Source organism: Monodon monoceros, unplaced genomic scaffold (genome assembly GCF_005190385.1).
Source record: "Monodon monoceros isolate NGI ecotype Baffin Bay Population unplaced genomic scaffold, NGI_Narwhal_1 Super_Scaffold_2, whole genome shotgun sequence".
In the NCBI taxonomy this organism is placed as follows: Eukaryota; Metazoa; Chordata; class Mammalia; order Artiodactyla; family Monodontidae; genus Monodon; species Monodon monoceros.
Genome location: NW_021703776.1, coordinates 59,043,612 through 59,066,922, shown reverse-complemented (window position 1 = coordinate 59,066,922; position 23,311 = coordinate 59,043,612). Strand labels below are relative to the sequence as shown.

The 23,311-nt window shown below is 42.8% G+C and overlaps 1 protein-coding gene across 3 annotated transcripts in view; it reads left to right on the top strand.

The window, feature by feature from the left end:
• The first annotated feature begins 2,679 nt into the window (after positions 1-2,679).
• The window catches only part of SCRN1 (secernin 1), a 54,274-nt gene continuing 33,642 nt past the window's right edge, over positions 2,680-23,311 (top strand). For 2 of the 3 annotated variants that reach the window (XM_029233693.1, XM_029233692.1), the window contains exons 1-2: positions 2,680-2,816; positions 22,393-22,552. In XM_029233693.1, the coding sequence (XP_029089526.1) occupies positions 22,394-22,552 (159 nt within the window). In that variant the 5' untranslated portion in view covers positions 2,680-2,816; position 22,393. The remainder of the gene's footprint in view (positions 2,817-22,392; positions 22,553-23,311) is intronic. The other variant, XM_029233694.1, reaches the window with a different exon arrangement.

Here is a 23,311-nt window from a genome sequence, read left to right as displayed (position 1 = left end):
GCCATAGGCGAAAAAAGGACATATTACGTACAGGGGAAGAAATAATCAAACACAGACTCTTCTTCAGAAACTTTGCAAGTCTTGTGACAATGTCTTATGACAATAGAATGGTACTTTTAAAGTGCTGAAAGAAATGAAGCTCTCAACCAAAAATTATGTATCCAATAAAAATGTTTCAAAAATGAAAGTGAAGTAATGACTTTTTCAGACAAAACTTGAAAGAGCTCATTATCATCTAACCTGCACCTACAACAAATGACAGCAATATCAATAAAGATGGGGTGGGGGATAGAAGTATCCTGCTGAAAGTGTTTTGCATTATATCTGAAATTATATTATTTGAAGGTAGACAGTGATAAGTTTAAGATGCATATTGTAAGTCCTAGGGTAATCAACAAATAAAACAAGAAGTATGGCTAATAAACCAATAATGGGTATAAGATGGAATATGAAAAATACTCAATTCTTCAAAAAAAGGCAAGAGCAAAAAAACGCACACAAAAAAACAAGAACAGAACAAATAGAAGTAGCAAGATGCTACATTTAAAACCCATCATATTGATAATTACATTAAATATAAAAGGTCTACACCAGAGTTTCTCAACCCCAATGCCACTGATTTAGGAACAGATAATTCTTAGTTGTGGGGACTTGTACTTTGCACCGTAGGATGTATAACAGCATCCCTGGCCTCTATGTGCTAGATGCCAGTAGAGGCCTCCCTCACCTCTGCCATTGTGACAATAAAAATGTCTCCAGACATTGCCAAATGTCCCCTGGGGGCAAAACTGCTCCCGTTTAAGAGCCACTGATCTAAGAACTCCAATTAAAAGGCAAAGAGTGTCTGACTGAATGAAAAGCAAGATCCAATTATATTCTGTCCAAACAAAGACAATCGAATATAAAGATAAAGGCTAAAAGTAAAAGGACAGTTTCCTTGGTTGGCCTTAAATGCACAGTCAGGTCCCTTTGTGCTCCAAGAGTCTATGACCACTACTGCTCTATCCTGCAGTAACTGCACTGATTCCCCCAGCCCTCTCCCACTATCCATTCACTCCTGGCAAACCACAAGCACAGGCATAACATTCAAAGATGTAAAAAAAGTCTCCTTCCTTGCCCTGCATTCAGTCACCCAGTTCTCCTCCCTGGTGGCATCTACTATTACAGTTTCTTAGGTATCCTTCCAAAGATAGTCCACGCATTTGCAAATGAGTACAGGCATATTTTTTCCCCCACAAATGATAACACATTTACACAATGTTTCTCACATGGCTTCCCCCACCCTTAGCATAGGTTGGAAATCTTTCATACCAGTACATAGAAATAGATCTTCCTCATTTTTTCAACAGCTGGATAGCATACCATTGTGCTGATGTGCTGTAATTTATTTGAACAGTTCTCTATTGATGGGCACACGCTTCTAATCTTTGCAAGCACAAATAATGTAGCAATAGATAACCTTGTACGCATATCATTTCACACCCGTGTTGGTATATCTGTAGGATAAATTCCAGAAATGGAATCTTTAGGTCAAAGACTATATATGTATTTGTTATTTGGGGAGATATTGCCGAGTTGTCCTCTACGGACTTTATAAAACTTTGATTTTTGCTAATCTGACAGGTGGAAATGCTACTTTGTATATGTATTCGATTTGCAGTTAAGTGAGCTTGAATATTTTTTCACGTGCCTAAGTGGTACTGCATTTTTTTCTTCCTTTATACTATCTCTTCATATCCTTTGAGATGGTCTTTTCTTATTAGTTTATAAAAGGTAAAGTCTGTGTTCCGGTAACAGACGGATGGTCATGTCCTGACCAATGACCTTGACGCCAGCATCAACACACCTGTCACCTGTCTCTGGATTTATTAACCCAGGTTTGGAATCTTGGCTTTGCTGCTTGCTGCGTGATCTTGGGCGAGTTGCTTTACTTCTTTGAGCTTTAGCGTCTAAGTATCGGGCATAGGGGCTTCCCTGGTGGCGCAGTGGTTGAGAGTCCGCCTGCCGATGCAGGGGACACGGGTTGGTGCCCCGGTCCGGGAAGATCCCACATGCCGCGCAGCGGCTGGGCCCGTGAGCCATGGCCGCTGAGCCTGCACGTCCGGAGCCTGTGCTCCGCAGCGGGAGAGGCCACAACAGTGAGAGGCCCGCGTACCAAAAAAAAAAAAAGTATCGGGCATAGGGTCTGGCTTGTCAACATGGCGCAGAACCGTACCTTTAAGCCCAGGCAAGGAGTTGGCCTGGACTTGTGAGTCAACAAAGTACCGGACACGTTTCTCCGCGGGGAAAGCTTGCTTAGGCACAGAGGCCCGCACGTAGCAACCCAGACGGCGGAGTCCGGGAGAGGCGCCGGAGAAAGCGGGGCCTGGCTCCTTAAAGCCCGAGTTCTCCCTTTCCAGAAAGCCGCAACCCCGCTGTGACCAAGAAATAAAAATCGCGCAAAGAGCGAGCCACGTTCCTCGAGGAGATTCGTCTTCTCAGCCGCCTTTTCTGCTCCCAGGCGCCCCGCCGGACCAGGCAGAGCGCGGGCGCGGCGCGGCGCGGCGCGGCCCGGGACCGGCGTGCAGCGGAGGCGGAGGCGGAGGCGGAGGCGGGGGCGGGCCCCGCGGTCACGTGAGCCCGGCCAGCTGTTACGTGGGGGCGGCGGGCCAGAGCGCGGGGAGTCTGGGGAGGGGGAAGCGCCCGACGGCCGCCTCCGCCACTGCAACTGCAGCCCTCGATGTCGCCACAGTGATCTCAGCCGCGGCACCACCCGCACCCGCGCCGGCCTCAGCATCAGCACCGCAGAGCCGAGCCCGGAGCCCGCAGCGCCGCAGGTGAGCTGTGACGGGCACCCCTGGGAGTGCGGGGAATCTGCGGCTGCTTCCCCCGGCGGGTTTCACCCGGATCCGCCATCGCCGTCACCTGTGCCTCGTCGCCTCCAGCTGTCCCTCCAAACCCGCGGGTGGGAATCCCGCGGATGCTGGCTTGGGCTGTCTGGGGTCTCTAGGGGATCAGGAGAGAGGGGGCCTCAGCCCGGGGTTGAGGTGGGGGACTCCGGCTACAGGCTGCGGGGGCGCAGGAGAGGGCTGCCCCACCCCAGGGCGCGGGCGCCGCAGCCTGGTTGGAACCTGTCCCCGCTCTCCATCCCCCAACCCCATCCTTCCCACCACCTCTTTTGAACTCTCCTCACTCCCCCAGGCCGCTTCTCCTGTGTTTCCATTGCTTGGTATCCCAGTTGCTGGCCCGCTGGGGTGTGTGCTCAGTACGGCCCCCGCCCTCCTCCCAAGACCGCTCCGGAGGTTCCCGGCTCGTACGGGCACACAGCTGGTGGCGGAGCGGGCCAGGCACCTTCCCGGTCGCACCTGCCGCGCGGGCGGGCTCGCGGGAACATGGCTGCCTGGCGGGCCTGTTGCCCTTGGCCCGGCTCTGCCCCCGCGTCCGCCGGTTCTGCGGTTGCGGTTGCCGAGTCGTGTCCGAAGGACTACCCTCCCCCTAAGGGCAAACGCGTCGGCTCGTGCTGTTGTCTGCGAGGGCCGAAGGACTTGACATAACACCGCCCTCCTCCTCAAGCCACACCCGGGGCGGATCTTGGGGATGGGGGGGGGGTGTCGGGGCAAGTTAAGGCGGTGGCGCCGGGGCACTTATTGGTAAAAGGCACTCGTATTTCTGAGATGATTATCCACTTCAGTTTGCCTTTGCGCCCTCGGTGCGCTTGTCTGTCTGGGCGCGGATTATTGGGCGACATCACTTGTGAGGTCTGAGACGAGTGTGATCTGCAAAGCAGGAGGGACACTTGAACTTTAGAGAATTGACGAGAACTAAGATTTAGGGGTTAAAAATGTCCATTCAACTCAAATGCAGAAGCAGTCATTTGCTGTGGCTCCAAACTGTCTTGGTAGTGTTCTGTTCAATAATACGGTCTTTCTGGATTTGCTGTTTAATTCTGGCTTGCAAGTGTCTTGGATTGCGCTTGTAGTCCAGCTTCCCGATGTGTGTGTGTGTGTGTGTGTGTGTGTGCCTACTGTGCTCCAAGCCTGACTAGAAGATGCATCAGTTGCAGAGGAAACCTATGTTAATTCAAAATGGCAGCATGAAAAATCAGGCCAGGCGGAAGCAACACAGACCAGAGCTAACATCAGCTGCCCCCTGACTGAAGCATTGAAGGAGGAATCTACGGGAGGGAAGGCCCTCCTGGGTATCGCTGCAGCCGGCCCTAAGGGATAGGAAGTGATTCTTGCAGCAGGCTAGATTTTAGGGTGCTGCAAGGTTCTGGGGAGGTTATGTGGGAAGTTTGGGGAGTTGTAATTATCTTCAGGTGCAAAGACCTGATTAAAACTCTCTGTGATTTTGATCTGATTTTCTACAGGCTCCACTAAAGTTGATGTATCTGGCTGCCAATATCTGTTTGATAACTTCTGTGCTGTTTTGTACCTACAAGTGGCTCTTAAAAGAGATGAGTGTCTGGTATAAACATCATCCAAGAACAGTACATATAACAAATACCAGGTTCTTAGAGCAAGTTTCATTGGAAGAAATGATTTAACATCACGAGCAAGCACTCAGGCACCAGAGGATGGTAAATTCTTGAAAGGTGACTCATTTTAGGATTTTTTTTTTTAACAGCTTTTTTTCCCCCCATTTCACTGCTGTGCTGCCAGCCATCTTCTCTTTTAGCAAAGGAGGAGATGCATGAGGAGGCAAATGTTTCAGGGATAATGGGATGGAGGGAGATTAGTGCAAAGGTCAGGAATGGTGAGCTGGAAGCAGCCTGAGAAAGCGCTGTGCTGTCAACCCTTCTTTACAGCCCGGGAGGCTGAATCCAGCGGGGTGAATGGACTGCACCCAAGGTCATATAGCTGGTTGGCAGCTGGCAGTGAGAACTAATATCCAGGTGTCGTAACTCCCCATTTTAGGGTTCCACATGCTGCCTATCAAAGCCTGGGGGAAAAGAGCAAACCTATCGTTATTAGCATGGCAAACACTTCATGAAACCAAACTTTAACATGATTTAAAAATCTGTACTATTTAAAGTAAGTGCTCACACCTTAGTTTCCTAACTTAAGCCCATTTAACTTCTTAAGCTGTGTCCACCTCATGTTCCCATTTTCCAGGGACTAGACTGCTTCTATATTTAAGCACCCAAACCATAATTTTATGGTTTTTACATTTTATACTATGTCAGAATCTTTGAGGTGAGAAGTGCATTCTTTGATTAAAAAATTAGTTGCTTGTATTGCTTGTCTGGTTTTGTAAAGAAACCAAGGTGGGACATATAATAGCTTTTGAATATATCTAAGTTTAAGTAATAGTAAATAACAAACCTATTTTAAAATAACTTTGAAGCAGCACTGAAGACAGAGTCTTTTTTCTAGAATTTGAATTTGAGTTCTCTGAGTCATATACCAGTGTCCCTAGTTCTACTAAAGCAGAACTAGAGATTGTGTGTGGGTTAGTAAATATTTGTGCAGAGGTGGTGAGAGCAGGGGAAATATTTCTTCTGAGCATTCTGTACCGTCAACCCAGCGATCTGCAGAAGGTGAAGGTGGGTGCGCTACAGGGAACTGAGAGAATAATTGATGATGGTGAAGCAGATAGGAACTAGGTATGGATTGACAGATAATGTGGAAATGAAGACAGATGCTGATGCCACATGTGCCATTAAAACAATAAGTTGCATTAGAGCATGAATGTGAAGGTTCATTCATTGAAATTCTCCCAGTATGTCAAAGATATTTAAAACCACAAGTTTTTAAAAAAAGTAAACACGTGCAATCTGTGTTTGTTGGAAAACAATAAAAAATACAGATAAGCCAAGGTTATTTTTCAAAAGCCACCCATGATCCTTTTATTCAGCAATAATCATTCGTTCTGCAAGTTTGGGTATTTTCATTGGAGTGAGAGCCCAGGTTTGTGCTGTCTAATTCAGTAGCCACTAGCCACCGGCCACATGCTATTGAGCACTTGAAACATGGAGAGTCTGAATTGTGATGTGTTGTGAATGTAAAATATACATCAGATTTCAAACATTTATAGGAAAAGGAATTTAAAACACTTCATTAATAATTTTATTTATTCATTTTTATTAAAGTATAGTTGATTTATAGTATTATGTTAGTGTCAGGTATACAACATAGTGATTCAAAATTTTATAAATTATATGCCATTTTAAGTTATTATAAAAGAATGGCTATGTTCCCTGTGTTGTACAATATATCCTTGTAGGTTATTTTTTAATACATAGTAGTCTGTACCTCTTAATCCCCATACCCTTATCTGGTTCTTCCTTCCTTCGCTCTCCCCACTGGTAACCACTAGTTTGTTCTCTATATCTGTGAGTCTCTTTCTGTTTTGTTATACTCATTTGTTTGTTTGATTTTTTAGATTCTCATGTAAGTGATAACATACAGTATCTGTCTTTGTCTAACTTATTTCACTAAGCATGATACCCTCTAGGTTCATCCGTATTGTTGCAAATGGCGGGATTTCAATGAACAGATACAGTTCATTAATGATTTTTACGTTGATTATGCAGGCATACCTTGGAGATAATGCGAGTTGGGTTCCAGACCACTGCAATAAAGCAAATATCAAAATAAAGCAAGTCACATGAATTATTTGGTTTCCCAGGGCATATAAAACTTAGGTTTATAGTGTAGTTTGTTAAGTGTGTAATAGCATTATGTCTAAAAAAATGTATATACCTTAATTTAAAAATACTTTATTGCTAAAAAATGCTAACTATCATGTGAGCCTTCACACGATAGAGTGAGTTCTCTTTTCTCTATGCTAACATCAAAGAACACTGATCACAGATCACCATGACAAATATAACAATAATGAAAAACCTTGAAATATTGTGAGAATTGCCAAAATGTGACAGAGACAGGAAGTGAGCAAATGCTATTGGGAAAATGGCGCCCATAGTTTTGCTTCACTCAGGGTTGCCACAAATCTTCAATTTGTAAAAAATGCAATTATCTGTGAAGCGCAATAAAGCAAAGCACAATTAAATGAGGTATGCCTGTATTTTGAATTAATATTTTGGATATATTGGATTTAAACAAAATATGTTATTTAAAGTAATTTCACCAGTTTCCCTTTACTTTTTTAGATGTCGGTCCTGGAAAACATAAAATTACCTATGTGATTCACATCTGTCTTCCATTATATTTCTATTGGGCTGCATCAGTCTAGGTCATTAGCAGAAAGTGGAGGTTGGTTGAGGTGTGTGATACTGTTCATAGAAATGGATGTGGGAGGTGAGAGAAGTTTGAATAGACACTGGAGGGGAGGCGATGGGGTGAGTGGAGAATGACTGACGTGATGTACACGTCAATCACACCCACCTGTCCTCTCTTCCCCAGAAACTCCCAGCATCCTCAGGGCCTCCACCCAGTCTGGGAGAGCAATGAACTGAACTGGGTGGGTGACTGAAAGGGGAGGACGTTGGGGGCCTGCCAGCTTGAGCCTCACTGGAAGCAGAGTGAGGGAGCTTGATATGGTTAATGTTCCCTTCTCCTTCTCTTCTTAATGGTTATATATTTAACCTAAATCTCCCAATGCTTAATCTACTACCCTAAAGTGAGCTAGGTGTTCTTGAAGGCTCCCATAAGCATTTCTGATCATCGTTTTAAGTTGTATTATTGCCCTCCTCTCTTGGTTGTATACATGAGTGCCTCTTCTTCTAGTTGATGAAGACCTTGAGAAGATCTGTTTAGCTCCATTTTCCCTTAGGTTGCACATGGTGCTTATAGGTGGTTAGGGGCTCAGATTACATATCGATAATTCATATGACTTCTTAAAAGTCCTGGTTAAAATGATGTAGTGATCAAAGGCTCTTCTGAATATCTTTTTCTCCTCTCAAAATGAAACCTTAGTGTATTTTAAAATTGCACTTAGCAGTGCCTAGCGACCTGAAAGAATTAAATGAAATGTCTTAAAATGTCCTTTCTTGAGCACTGAAGTAATCAGATTTTAAAAAATAATTAAAAATCCGATAAAGTAATATGAGCTTGTTATAAAGAAATTTTAAATGACATAAGTAGATGAAATGTGAAGTTTCTATCTCTATAGCCCACATTTAGTCCCACTTCCAACTCTCAGTTAGATATTAATCCTTCCAGGTCCTTGTTTTTCCTTCCTCCGTTCCTCCCTCCCTCCCTTCCTTCCTTCCTTCCTTCCCTCCCTCCTGTCTATCTATAGTATATACTTATAAATATTTGCATAAGTGGGGATATTCACACCCACATATATATGTATTTACATACACACACTAATATGTTCATATATATGTATATAGGTTCCTTTTTGATAATAAGATGGGATACATTTCCTAATGGTAAAAACACAGCCAATGAGTCTAGCATTAATGGGCATTTACAAAGTAGTTTTTAAATCCGTTTTGCTAGATGTAAAGTAACCCTGTGGTTTCATACTAGCAAGATTTAAATTTCTTCTGTAGGAAATGAATGTTTAGCTGATTTTTTTACAGGAACAGAGTGTAAACCACTGTTTTAAGAGTGATTGGGAAGATTTTTTAAAATCCCAGTTTACAGCATTAACAGGTACTTATCAAATCATATTACTGGGAAAAGATGAGAATAGACAATCCATTATTTATATGGGAGAGGAAAACAGATGGTGGGAATAGGAAGGCCATCATTCAAAGCAACCTTGCCAAATTAGTGGGCACAATGGCAGCAATGTCAGAAATGAGAACACAAGGAAATGAAGGAACCCTAGATGTGGCTTGTTCAGTAGCTCCCAGGTCTCTCCCACAGGGAATGCTTTTGGCGGCTAACCACATACCTGCCTATTTCAAACACATTCTTCTTCCTTTATCTCCATAATCATTACATTCCCAGAACCCTAATCTTTAAGAACCAACCTTTCTTGAATGTTTGTCTATTCCAGATCCTCTGCATCTATTACCACATTTAATCCCCATAACAGTACATAGTAGACATCATGGCCATGTTTTATAGATGAAGAACTTAGTAGTTGGAGGAGCTACACCCGGAATCTGGGTCTATCTGACTCTTTCTTAAAAAGCCATAATGTAACCTCTTGGATAGATTATTCTGACTGCACAGGTCGAATGTATACTATTAATGTGATGTAAGTCATTTTCTTTCTTTCTTTATATTACTGTAAAAGATGGAAAACTGTCTTTCAACCTGCCATGTATTGGAAAACATCTTCCTTAGAGTGAACTTGATCTGACTATATTTTTCTAATTTGGCTAGCTTGAAAGAAAAATGAATCCCATTTGTACTCTTTATCTACTCCTTCCTACATTAAAAAAAACTGTTGTATCTATGAGAAATGGATGCCATTCAACTAATCCCTTCTCTTCCCCTCACTCTAAAATTCCTAAAAGCTCTGCAAAAGTGATACTCACGCAGCCTGAGTTTTCTTTTACGTCGTACCATATTTTAAATGCACCAGAGTGATGAACAGATCACTGGGTGTAGTGGAGTTTTTGACGGGGGGCCTTGAATTCACATGTGTCCCAACATTGAATGGACACAGAATAAATAATGAGCCACATATATCTTCAGCATTATTTTTCAGATGCTTAAGGATTCTGTTACCACTTAGTACATACAAATGCTTTGAAAGTGTTACTAAATTCATAACATATATTCATTACATATTTTTCCCAACCAACTACAATCACTCTTATGTGGGGTGTCTATGAAAATTTTTTGATGTTAAAAAGTTGGGAAACATGTTAGAATATTTCACATTATAGAGAAATTCTGGAGTGATTTGAAGAATACTTTTGTTAAGTGACCAGTTACCCCCTAATTTATCCTATGAAGCAATGTAGATTTTGAAGCACAACATTCCACTTGACTATAGAAAAGTCTACGTTTCCTTAGTTATTAAGCTGTCACGTGAATCATTAAGTTGGACATTTTGCTTTATTCATATTTCTCATTGTCACCATATCTCGAAAATAAGGCAGAATCAGATGTGGCCAAAAGATAAAATGAATTCATTTGCCATGACTGAGGTGTGGGGTTCTCCTTAATCCCCTAGTCTCTGCCTTATTGAAAGGCCATGTTTATTAGCGGCAATATATTGAGAAAATGGATTATTTCTATTGCAGCTCTTCCTCTTCTTCTTTTTTTAAAGTATTTTCATCACAGATTCTGTATTTTCATGTGGGAAGTTTGAAAGTGCCTGAATATATATATAGGTTGAGAAATTGCCTGTGTTTCTGCAACCCAGCAATACTATTACTCTTAAAAATTTTGTTGCATTTCCTTATGATCTTTTTGCATCATCTATCTATATAATATACATAATTTGAATGATACCGTATATAACTTGTGTGACCTCTTTTTATTTCACCAGCTTGTTCTTGCGTATTGATAGATTTCCCAGCTTTCCATGATATGTACAGATAGCAAATTAAATATCATACATTTGTTTTGTTTTGTTTCTGGATTCTTATGATCATCTAAGTGGCTGTATTTTGGGAGAGGGTGATGCACCAGCCGTGGTCCATTAAATTATCAGGGGTTTCGGTGAAGTTGAATAGTTGTTAATTACCTGGAACTTTGGTTTTACAAATTTGAAATAGACACTCTTTTCATTTCCTCTAGCTAATCACCTAAATTGCAGTAGTTTTGGAATGGAAGAGCAAATCAGTTTGTGATCATTTCAGTCATTAAGGAAAAAGCATCCAAAGGATATTTCTTTGCAGGTCCTACTGATTTAGAAATATTCAGCTACATGAAATGATATCTAGCTCTTCTTTTTTCTGGCTTAAATTCTTACTTTCTATCCAAGGCAGAGGAGTCATGGTCATTACCAAATGATTTACCTTGCATCTATGTTAAATGAAGAATGCTTTTTTTTTTTTTTTAAAGGTATTTTTAAAGATTTGGGTGAGACTTTATTTTTTTAAAATAGTGAAAACTGCAAAACATTTAAGTAACAATTAACAATCCAAATCTTCCTGATTATCATGTAGTGTGATTAGTCTGATTTCCCAGTTTTAAAGCCAAAGACCAAGAAAACACAGCCTCCTACATCTTTATTTGTCATACTTCTCTCGTTACCCAGGGGTGGGTTTCACCCACTTTCGTCTCGAAGGCAGAGAGTATTGCTGCCAATGCTGTTGCTGAATTCAGCAACATTCAATTAAAATTAAATGGTTTCCTTAGAAATAAAATTGAGAAGCAAGATGGCAGAAAGTTGATGGCCCTTGCCTTAAGGGAGCTTATTGTACTCTTGTATGAGTGTGTTGAAAGTTTCCACACTCAAAAAAAAAAAAAAGAAAGCTGGGCAGAAAAAAAATGAATACTACTTTAGAGAAGCAAAGAGGTTTAATAACCTATAACTGGATATTCCACACCAGTCTGAACTGACTGCATCAGAATCACCCGGGCGTTTGTTAAAAATATTCTTCCTGGGAACTCAGCTCAGACCCACTGAATCAGAATCTCCAAGGAGGGGGTGTCTAGGAATCTGCTCCTCAGACCATCATTTTGATGTGTGGTCAAATGTGAATCCCATGTATTGAACCACAGCTTGGGAGCACCTTGTCAGAATCAGATTTTCCTGCTCCTTTTCTCTCATTGAAGATGAAATATCGATACCCCTTCCCCTTCATTTGTTCAACAGACATTTGTTGAGGTCTTATTATGTGCCAGTCTTTGCGCGAGGTGTCAGGGGAAATAAGGATTTACATACATGTCCTTGCCCTCATGGGGCTGATAGTCTAAAGAGCAGAGACAGGCGTTTTAAAACTTGAGGGAAAGAGATATAGCAAGTAGAGGAAACCAGGGGCTTGCCTCTTCCCCCAGTGCGCTAATATACCAAGCCAACTGAAATCCTTCCCCATCCTCCCTGCCCCCAGTAATCCTTCCTCAAAGAGATATCTGAGCCCCCAAATAACTTACTTATAAGTTATGACTCCAAGAAAGCATTTCCTATATTAGATCAGTCCAGTGCTATTTCTAACCTTAAAAGAATTTTAAACATCTTATCATATGCATTACTTCTTAAGTAAAGAGAACAGTATGATAAACCACTATGTACCCATCACTCAGCTTCAGTTATTTTTATTACCTAGAGAATCTTGTCTCATCTGAATTTCCCACCTTTTCTCCTCACCCTGGATTACTTTCATTATATCATTTCACATGGAAATATTTCAGTATGTATTTCTAAAAATATAGGCTCCTTTTTTCGGACATAAATAGAATATCATTGTATCTAAGAAATTAACAATAATTCCTTAGTATCATCAAATATTCAGTGCGTTTCTGTTTTCCCAACTGTCTTTTGTTTTAAATTTACTTTTTGGCCACGCTCCGTGGCCTTCAGGATCTCAGTTCCCCAATTAGGTATTGCACCTGGGCCACAGCAGTGAAAGCCTGGAATCCTAACCACTAGGCACCAGGAAACTCCAAATATTAGGAATATTATAGTTTTTTTTTTTTTGGTCACGCAGCGTGGCTCACGGGATCCTAGTTCCCCGACCAGGGATTAGCAGCAAAAGTGCAGAGTCGTCACCACTGGACCGCCAGGGAATTCCCCTCAACTGTCATAAAATTTTTGTACAGTTTGTTTAAATCAGGATCTAAATAAGTTCCACTCATTGCAGTTGGCTGATACATCTCTTAAGTAACTTTGTCTCTTCATCTTTTTTTTCTTGCAGTTTTTGTTGAAGAAATCAGATTTGTCCTATAGAATTTCTCATAGTCTAGATTCCGCTGATTTCATCCCCATGGTGTCATTTGTATTCTCTGTAAACTGATGGTTCAATCTAGAGGCTCCACCATTCCAGTCTGATCCTTTAAGCACATTTTAGTTGCACATTGGAACGTGAGTGTGTCTGATGAGCCAGGGGCAAACCATTGGTGAGATGGTGAAGGAGCATAGTAGGGATTGGTGCAAAAGTGGCACACCCATCCCCAGTGAGTAGTAGGAGGGAGGAAAAGGAACATTTATTGAGCATCCCACTGTATACGGCCACAGGACTAGGTACTTTCCATACGATCTCAGATAAATATGTGTGCTGTGTTGTGTATGGAGGATCAGTCCCATTTTCACATGCGGAAACTCTGGCTCAGAGAGAGTTCATAACCTGTCTGTTTCTCACGGTTAGTGGGTGGAGTCAGGATATGAACAAGAGTCTGTTTGTCTCTAAAGTATGTCCTTCTCTTGCCTCTCTACACATGGGGCTACAGGGCCAACCAGGCATTGTAAATGAGCACAATTGACCTGACCCTGAAAAAAGAAAGAACAAAAAAAGCAACAGCCCAAGGGTGATGATAGGCAGCGCTTCCAATGGCCTCAGTGTTGGGAAGTGGAGAGGACTGTGGCAGGAGCCCCCCTCAGCTCCAATCCTGCTGTCATGTGGATCCAGTGTTGCTAGGTCTTTTGAGTTTTCAAGAGACGATAAGCATCTGATTTTCTGTGGAAAATCTCTAGATTTAAAAATGTTAGCTGCTAATTCTGATTTAAAAAAAAAACCCCACACTGTTTAGGCCAGTGCTCTGGACCAAACCAAATGAATGTGCAGCCTGCCACCCCCGTACCTCCCCATGCTGCTAGGAAGTATGTCTGCAGAAGAGTGGCATTGAAGACTGCCTGAGTCAGCTGTCAGAGGTAGGTGTTGCCCTTGGCCTTAGAGAAAGGGAATAGTAAGCAGCTCTTAAAAGACATCAGGTGACAATGGAGCACATCTTCAAAAGGTGAGAGAGCCTTTAGATACTGTAAAAAGCCAAGTTTCTGAAGTCTCATCTGTTCAGATCAGACCTTGACAAAGGAACAGCCTTCATCATGTAACTTTCTTCACCCTCACGGTGATGCGTCCTTACTGTGTCCCAGACAGCATTCTGAGCACTATGTTTCAGCTCATTTGAACCTCACCGCAACCCTGTCATTATCCCTGTTACAGACCGGTAACCTGGGGCTGAGATTCGAACCCAGGTTGCCTGCAAAACCTGCTTCCTTACTTAATACCCTATGTGGTCGTTCTTCCATTAGGTAGTTCCTCATTCAAGGCATAGAATGTTTGAAGCTGGAAATCACTGGCTGTGGAGCCCTAAAGCTTTATGCTCTACTATCTTGAGCTTTCAGTGAAACAGAAGAAGCTTTCTTTTTTTCAAGCAGAGCTTGATGAGTCTGAGCTAATTTACGTACCTTTCATCAGCTGGCATTTACATCTCAATTCAGGTAGATAATTCCTTTTCCAAACACCTATTTATTCTTTACTATCTCAATAGCAGATATAGGACAGGAAAATAAATTTATAAGTGAGTATCATTTGTCCTGTTTTCAGTTCAGTGGGAATGTCAACAGTTTGAAAAGTGACTTTATCGATAAGTAATATAGCATAATAAAATATAATAAAATACATTCTTCTTTGCTTTTCTGGAAGGAGGTAATTCATAGACGTTGGCTTTAAGCTTACCCAATCTTCTCAGTAAAGCTGGGAGCGTGGAGAGTAAGGACATTTGGGTTTCATTTCTTTGTGCAAGTAAAGGTACTTTGTCACAGTTATTTGCAAGAGTTAATAAGCCTATAGCTTATATAGACAGTCATTTTCTTCCTCTCAGGCAACTCAAGGCTTCCTTATTACTGGGTATGGTGACTAATGAGGGCCTCTGCAGCTTCACTGAGATAAAAGGGCAGGGCAGTTTGGCATTCAGGCAAAGAAAACCCCTACTTGGCTTGGAGCATTCATGCCCTTCAATAACTACTCACTGAACTTGAGGACAAAGACCTTCTTTCCCATGCAGCTTCCTCCCTCCTTGTCTAGACATTCTGTAAGCAGTCTCCTAGTTACAGGGGTGCAGTGCTCCAGCCCCCCAAGCCTGTACCCAGCCTCCTGTCACCAGTCGGAGGGTGGATGTTGGGAGATGCAGCTCCTGTGCTGTGAGCTCCAGGGACTCTGGAGTTGTAATTCCCAAGAGGAAGTCATGAATCCTGAAAGGACTTTGATAAGGACAGTGATGGTTAGAAATTGAGCTTAGGGGTACTTTACCACAGCTGATAGCACGATATCTAAAGCTGTCCAGTCCAGTTTTGTAGCCTTGAGCCACAAGTGGCTATTTGATTTTTAAAAAATGTTAATTGTGGTAAAAATACACGTAACATAAGATTTACTATCTTAACCATTTTTTTTTTTTTTTTTGGCGGTACGCGGGCCTCTCACTGTTGTGGCCTCTCCCATTGCGGAGCACAGACTCCGGACGCGCAGGCTCAGCGGCCATGGCTCACGGGCCCAGCCGCTCTGCGGCATGTGGGATCCTCCCAGACCGGGGCACGAACCCGTGTCCCCTGCACCGGCAGGTGGACTCTCAACCACTGCGCCACCAGGGAAGCCCCTGTCTTAACCATTTTTAAGTGTAAAGTTCAAGTAGCATTAAGTACATTCACATTGTTGTGCAACCCATCCCCAGAAATTTTTCATCCTGCAAAACTGACACTGTGTACCCATTAAACAGCTAACTCTCTGTCCTCCTCCCCACTCCCACCCCTGCCTGCTCCAGCCCCTGGTAACCACTATTCTACTTTCTGTCTCTATGAATTTGACTACTCTAGGGACCTCATATAAGTGAAATTACACAGTATTTGCGTTTTGGGGACTGGCTTATTCTACTTAGCATAAAGTACAGATAAACGTACTTTGAAATATTCTTAACAAATACTTCCTAGGACATACCTGTAAGTTTAATTGTCTGTGGGGGTTAAATTGGAGTGTTTCATTAATTGGAACTGTTAGTTTATTGCTAACCTGGCAAGCATCCTAATTGGTATTTACCACAAAGAAGCCTATTCAGTAGACTTGCTCTTTAAGCCTGTTGCTTTTAAAGATTTTTACTTGAAAACCATAGTAAGAGAGAAAAGTTATATTTCAACCCAGTACATACAGATACTTATATGTGTATATCTGAACTTAAAGTTTCTTGTACGAGCGCTTACTTTTACTATGTGAGATGCACACGTTCTTTTCTAAAAAATGCTGATCTCGTCCACTATATTGATTTCATAACCCACAAAAGGGCCACAACATGCAATTTGGAAAACACTGCTATAGACATTCCTGGGTTCAGTTTTAGGCCTGTAGTATAACCCTGTACCCACATCCCCACCTCTGGATCCCTGTGGTTCAGAAGACAGCTTCAGAATTGTGCCTCAAAGCAAGCAAGTTAAGAAAAAAGCCATCAGTCATGGCTTTATTTCCGAGTAAGCTTTGTTCACTGATTTTAATGCTGGGTTAAGTAGAGTGTAGTTACAGAAAATTCATTATTGAATGGTTATACTGTTTTCCAAAGCTGAATATAAATGATAAAAAAAGTCTATGTAATAAATTTCTGCATTAGCATGTGTGATTGGGAGTTAATTAAATTTTAGTTTATTTTTCTTCATGGAAGAGATGATGACATTTCATAATGCTGTATAAGATTATAGAGGGAAAGGGAGAAAAATGGTAAAGTCGGTTTTTTGTGTCATACATGAATGATTTAACAGTTTAGAAAAAATCCTGTAAACAGAGATTTCAAAATGCATGTTTTATACAGTATATAGATGAGTTAACTTTTCAGATTTTTTAATCTGGTATGTTAGCCAGTATTTTGACAAATAATGGGAACAAAATTGAGATTCCTGGAATTAGTTTCAAAAGAATTTCATCTCAGGGTGAGCAGAAAATTGGCTTTCTGATGGGCCAGTTTTTCTTTTCCTGTTTAAGGAGGCGACTGCAGGAGGCCTGCCCGCTATTTGTGTAAATAATAGTAATGAAAATTTGTGTACTCCCTGAGTAACTCTGAATTGGGCAGGCTGTAAAGAAAAAAAAAAAGGAAAACAAAGTACTAGAGAATAACTATAATAATGCTGAATAAAAAACTTGTCCTAACTATAACTCAAATAAGAATTTGCCACTTTTGAAATTTTAGATGTTGAGACATTGAAATAGAGCCAAATTTTTTCCTTAAAATAAAATTCCTAAATCGGTAATATCCCCTGGGTTTATTTTTTTTTTAATCTTTTGTGTGTGATTATATAAGTATAAATACTTGTAGGAAAATTGAAAACAAAGGAAAATATAAAAAAACCAGAAAGAATTTAGTGGTCAGGCTACCACTTCTGGTCTTTTTCTATGCATATTTTCATGTAGTTAAGATAATTTTTTTTAAATAAATTTATTTATTTTATTTATTTATTTTTGGCTGCATTGGGTCTTTGTTGCTGCTCGCGGGCTCTCTCTAGTTACGGCGAGCAGGGGCCACTCTTCATCGCGGTGGGCAGGCCTCTCACTGCGGTGGCCTCTCCTGCTGTGGAGCACGGGCTCCAGGCACGCGGGCTCCAGCAATTGCAGCATGTGGGCTCAGTAGTTGTGGCTCACGGGCTCCAGAGCACAGGCTCAGCAGTCATGGCGCACGGGCCCAGCTGCTCCGCGGCATGTGGGATCTTCCTGGACCAGGGCTCGAACCCACGTCCCCTGCATCGGCAGGCGGGCCCTCAACCACTGCGCCACCAGGGAAGCCCTAAGATAATTTATTTTGGACACCCCCCCACCTCCCCAAACCATTTCTCCATGCAATTAAAAACTCTTCACAAACATTTTAATGGTTTTATAGTATTCTACCATATAGTTGTAGCATAAATTTTTAGCCACTTCTCTGATGCTGGACAGTTAAGTTTCCATCAGTTTTTCACCTGTATAAATACCGCTGTAATGCACACTTCTGTGCATGAATCTTGTCCATATTCCTGATCATTTCCTTAGAGTAGATACACAGAAATGGAACTCCCTTCCATCTACTGCTGTCTCCTCCCTGTCACAGCCAAACTTCTTTGAAAAGCTATCTGTGTGCACTGGCTCCATTTCCTTCCTAAAACCTGGCTTAAAAGCCTTCAGTGGCTTTAGTGTTTATTATGGGACAGACACTAAAGTCCCTGCTGTTGCCTTCAAGACCCAACATGAACTAGCCTCTCTCCCTGCATCTCCAGCCTCTTCCCTGTTACCTCTGGCTCAGCCACACTGGCTATTGGATGTAATGGCTCCTTCCCCTTTCTCCAGCCACAGGGCCTTCAAACCTGCATAGCCTCCCTCTGGAATAGTCTCACTCCCCCACCCATCTGTCCTTTGTGGACTATAAGGTAAGGTATCTACTTAGAGGAAGTGGTTGGAAGTTTGAAGAGAAGTGAAGGTCTCAAAAGTGCATTTAGGAGTTAAAGAGAGGAATTGACCAGACAAAGTACACAAGGGGTTTCCAGGTAGCAATGAGGGCCACCTTCCGGGTATATTCAGAGTCAGGAATGTGAGCTTCCCATCAAGGGAAATGGAATTGTCCTCTAGGGCTATGATCACCTTTAGCTTCTGGAGAAAAGAGCTTTGCTTAAACTCTGTTCACCTGATGAGTTCAGTATCCACTTCCTGTGTTTATTTTTCTCAGTCTTGTAGCATTGTCCTACCTCCTCTTGACTAATTCAATTTATGTGGGTGATAGCACGATTTGTCATAGAATAAGTGGAGGACTTTACAAATAAATACTTTTGGGGTCATTGGAAACCTCAATGTGAAAGTCCTCATTTCTGGGTTTATTGGGAAGTTGTAAAGTTGCTCTGTTCAGTAGGATTTCTGCTACCCACCTGTGGCTATTTAAATTGAAATGAATTAAAATTTGTAATAAAATTAAAAATTTAATCCCTTAATTACACTAACTACACGCCAATAGCCACTTGAGGCTGGTGGCCACCGTATTACACAGTGGAGATGGAACATTTTCGTCATTGTAGAAAGTTCTGAACAGCACTGATCTAGAGAGCAGACGAGGATCCAGCGAAGTCATCTCTGAGGCTAGTCATTGTGTAGAATGGTGATCCAGGAAAAGTAATGGACAGTTGGCTTTGGCTAGTTTGCTACAGGTTGTGATACACAGTTTATGGGTTCATCTAACATTAAAAAAAATGACATAAAAATTCTGCTCCCTTCTGGCATTCCCAATCATTCCCCAAATTCAGCAGAAAAGCCAGCCTCTCTGGGCCCACATATCCCTGGGCTTCCTTTGCCTATGTATTCGTCATGGTCAAGTGACTCAGATGACCTGCTGACCAAGCAGATGTCCAAGCTGAAGAATAAGTGCTAGTCAAAAACTCCTAGGGGCAGGACAGGAATAAAGACACAGACATAGAGAATGGACTTGAGGACACAGGGAGGGGGGAGGGTAAGCTGGGACGAAGTGAGACAGTGGCATGGACATATATACACTACCAAATGTAAAATAGATAGCTAGTGGGAAGCAGCCGCATAGCACAGGGAGATCAGCTCCGTGCTTTGTGACCACCTAGAGGGGTGGGATAGGGAGGGTGGGAGGGACACGCAAGAGGGAGGGGATATGGGGATGTATGTATATGTATAGCTGATTTGCTTTGTTATACAGCAGAAACTAACACACCATTGTAAAGCAATTATACTCCAATAAAGATGTTTAAAAAAAAGAAAGAAAAAAAAAGATTTATCTGTTATTAATTTATTTTTGGCTGTGTCGGGTCTTAGTTGCAGCATGTGGGATCCTCGTTGAGGCATGCGGCATCTTTCGTTGCGACGTGCAGGCTCCTCGTTGTGGTGCGTGGCCTTTTCTCTTGCTGTGGTGTGCGGGTTTTTCTCTTCTTTGGTTGCGGCGCGCAGGCTCCAGGGTGCGTGGGCTCTGTAGTTGTGGCACGCGGGCTCAGTTGCCCCGCAGTGTGTGGGACCTTAGTTCCCTGACCAGGGATGGAACCTGGGTCCCCCACGTCGTAAGGTGGACTCTTCACCACCGGACCACCAGGGAAGTCCCAGATTTTTACTGTTTGTTTTTTTTTTAAATTTTTATTTATTTATTTATTTTTGGCTGCATTGGGTGTTCGTTTCTGTGCGAGGGCGTTCTCTAGTTGCGGCGAGCGGGGTACACTCTTCATCGCGGTGCGCGGGCCTCTCACTGTCGTGGCCTCTCTCGTTGCGGAGCACAGGCTCCAGACGCGCAGGCTCAGTAGTTGTGGCTCACGGGCCCAGTTGCTCCACGGCATGTGGGATCTTCCCAGACCAGGGCTCGAACCCGTGTCCCCTGCATTGGCAGGCAGATTCTCAACCACTGCGCCACCAGGGAAGCCTTACTGTTTTTAAGGATCGAGTAAAGTAAGGTTCTGCTCGTAGATCAGACACCAGCACTTTTGACATGGCCCCACAACGGGGGCAGAAGGGAAGTCCTATTACATACGAGAGTCATACAAACACAGGACAACGCGTTCTTTCCCGATCTTACCTTCTTCTGGGTCTGTTTAACTTGATTTGGCTCAGCCAGCAATTCTTCCCACCTCCAAATTCTAGGAATCCTCTATAAAGGCATTTTATCTTATAATTATTGTAGGTCTTCCTTACACATACAGAGTCTTGGTTTATTCCTCTCTACCCCTCAAGTTTGAAGATAATGTGGTTTTGTGAAAATGGGAAAGGTTAAGAGGAGGAAGAACTGGAGTCTCTTTTATTTTCTTGCCTTTTCTTTCCCCCAAAGGGGCTAGGGGCTATTTTCCTGAGCTAGGAGGGAATTATTTGCAGAGTTATGGACTACCTACTTCTCTGTGCCCTGGGGAGGGACCTGTCATAAGCACTGCCAGGAAGAACTCTGGCAGCCTGGGGTGTGTGTACACAGACTACCCTGAAGTAGCCTGGATGTAGACGTAGCAATATAGTTCCTCACAAAGATGTTTCTAAACGTAGAATGTTGCTGACTCTGTGACTTGATAACTGGTCCAGTAATGAGTGAGGGGAGTTGATTTTGATTAGCTTCCTCAACAGAAATTTTGAGACACTGCTCTATTTGAGTGGTCAAAACCCAAAGAAAATATCTCGTATACTCACGTAGCCTCTACAAGTTGCAAAATATGTTCTCAAGAATCATTTCATTTGATGCTCATGATACATCTGTGGGCTGGGGCAAAACATGAGGCTCAGGGCTTCCCTGGTGGCGCAGTGGTTGAGAGTCTGCCTGCCGATGCAGGGGACACGGGTTCGTGCCCCGGTCTGGGAAGATCCCACATGCCGCGGAGCGGCTAGGCCCGTGAGCCATGGCCGCTGAGCCTGCGCGTCCGGAGCCTGTGCTCCGCAACGGGAGAGGCCACAACAGTGAGAGGCCCGCGTACCACAAAAAAAAAAAAAACCCAAAAAACAAAAATCCATGAGGCTCAGAGTGGTAAAGTGATTTGCTCAAGGTCACACAGCTAGTAGGTGACGAGGCTGAGTTTTGAATCCCAGTTGCTTTTCTGAGAATATTGCTTTACTTCTTATTTATATTTTAATGGAGAAGCAGATGGTAAGGATAGTTCCTGATGCTCCAGTGGGATGGATGATGAAGCTGGCTGCTGAGACAGGGAACCTTAGGAAGGGATCCAGTTTAGGGAAAATGATGAACTCAGCTTTGGATATCAGGTAGGCTGGTCTGTGGGTCAGGAGCTCAAGGAGAGAACTGAGCTGGAATTATATATGTAGGTCACTGGTTCGTAAATGACAAGCGAAGCTCTGGGCATGGATGAGTTTTCCCAGAAAGAAAAGAGCATTAAATGAGGAAGGAAGGGCCAAGCAGTGAGGATGCTCGATGGCCAAGTAGAAGAGAACTAGCCAGCCCAGGAGCAGTTAGAGGGGCGGGAGGAAAGCCAAAAGGTGCTTGAGTGTTATGTCATTGAGGTAGAGAAAGATATATATGAAAGAGTGGGGTATCTTTCAGTTTATTTCCAGACCCATTTCCCCATGAGCACCCCAAAAACTATCATATGGCAGCCATGCATCTCTAGATCAGAGGCACTTCAGTAGTGCACTGTTACAAAGTATATTTATTTATTTTTGTATTGCTGTGACAGATGGCAGCATGTGTGTTTTCTGCCTGGAACAATAACCTTTCCATTCTCCTGCGTCCTTGCACTTTTGGCTGTCACTGCGGTCTGTTGCGAACCTGAGATCCTGTATTCCCACAGAGTACTAAACAATATCTGGTGTCAGTGGTTTTGTGATTCTACTCCAGACACCCCACCTTTATTTGCCAGCTGGGCTCTCTTTTTTTTTTTTTTTTTTTTTTTTTTTTGGTACGCGGGCCTCTCACTGTTGTGGCCTCTCTCGTTGCGGAGCACAGGCTCCGGACGTGCAGGCTCAGCGGCCATGGCTCACGGGCCCAGCCGCTCCGCAGCATGTGGGATCTTCCCGGACTGGGGCACGAACCCGTGCCCCCTGCATTGGCAGGTGGACTCTCAACCACTGCGCCACCAGGGGAGCCCCAGCTGGGCTCTCTTAATGAGCTCGCTGCACACAGTTCAATACTAGAGCTCTCTTAGTGGGTGAAATATGTTTGAAGAACTCACCGGTGGAATGTTCCATGTTAGGCCTGCTTCCATTCTTTCTCTTTTCAGGATGGCTTTAGCTCCTCCAAGTTACTGTTTTGTGGCCTTCCCGCCACGTGCGAAGGACGGTCTGGTGGTATTTGGGAAAAATTCAGCTCGGCCCAGGGATGAAGTGCAAGAGATTGTGTATTTCTCGGCAGCTGATCATGAACCTGAGAGCAAGGCTGAGGTAAGTCACGTGTTACTGTCTCTCAGTTAACATGTATCCTCTTTCTCTGGCTTTGTCCAGCACCTTGATGTCTTAACCTGGAAGCCTGCTCACAAGTCAGAACTGTCATGTGGGTTCTGTTGATTCCTGTTTCCATTCAGGTTTGTTCATAGCCTTAAAAACAGGGTGACATGGAGAATTCTACATTCGTTGCTATGGCCCATGTTTTATACTTAAGTAAAATATTTACACAATTCCAAAGTCAAATCTATGAAATAAGGTATATTCATAGAAGTCTGGCTTCTGCCTTTGTATCATTCACTCCATTGCCTTTTTCTTCTATAGGTTATCATGTTTTGGAAGTTTGGGGGTTTATCCTTCCATTTAAAAAATTATATATTAATATATGGAATAAACTACACACACACATACATATCCATATGAATATTTATCCCAGTCCCTTTCCTCTCTTCTTAGATGAATGGTAGCATGCTATATACACTTTTTTCCACTTTGCTCTTTTCAACTAAAACTGTATCTTGCAGGTCACTCCATCTGGTCTCTAAAGAGATTCTTCATCCCTCATTTACAGCTGTGTAGTATTTCATTCTGTGGATGTAATCAGACTTTAATCGGTCCCATATTGCTGGACATTTGGGTTGGTTTCCAGTCTTTTGCTCTTACAAATAGTGCTGAAGTGAATAATAGCCTTGTGCATCTGTCACAGTATCTTGTCTCGGTTTATATATTTTTATCATGTTAAAAATTATCCACCAGTTC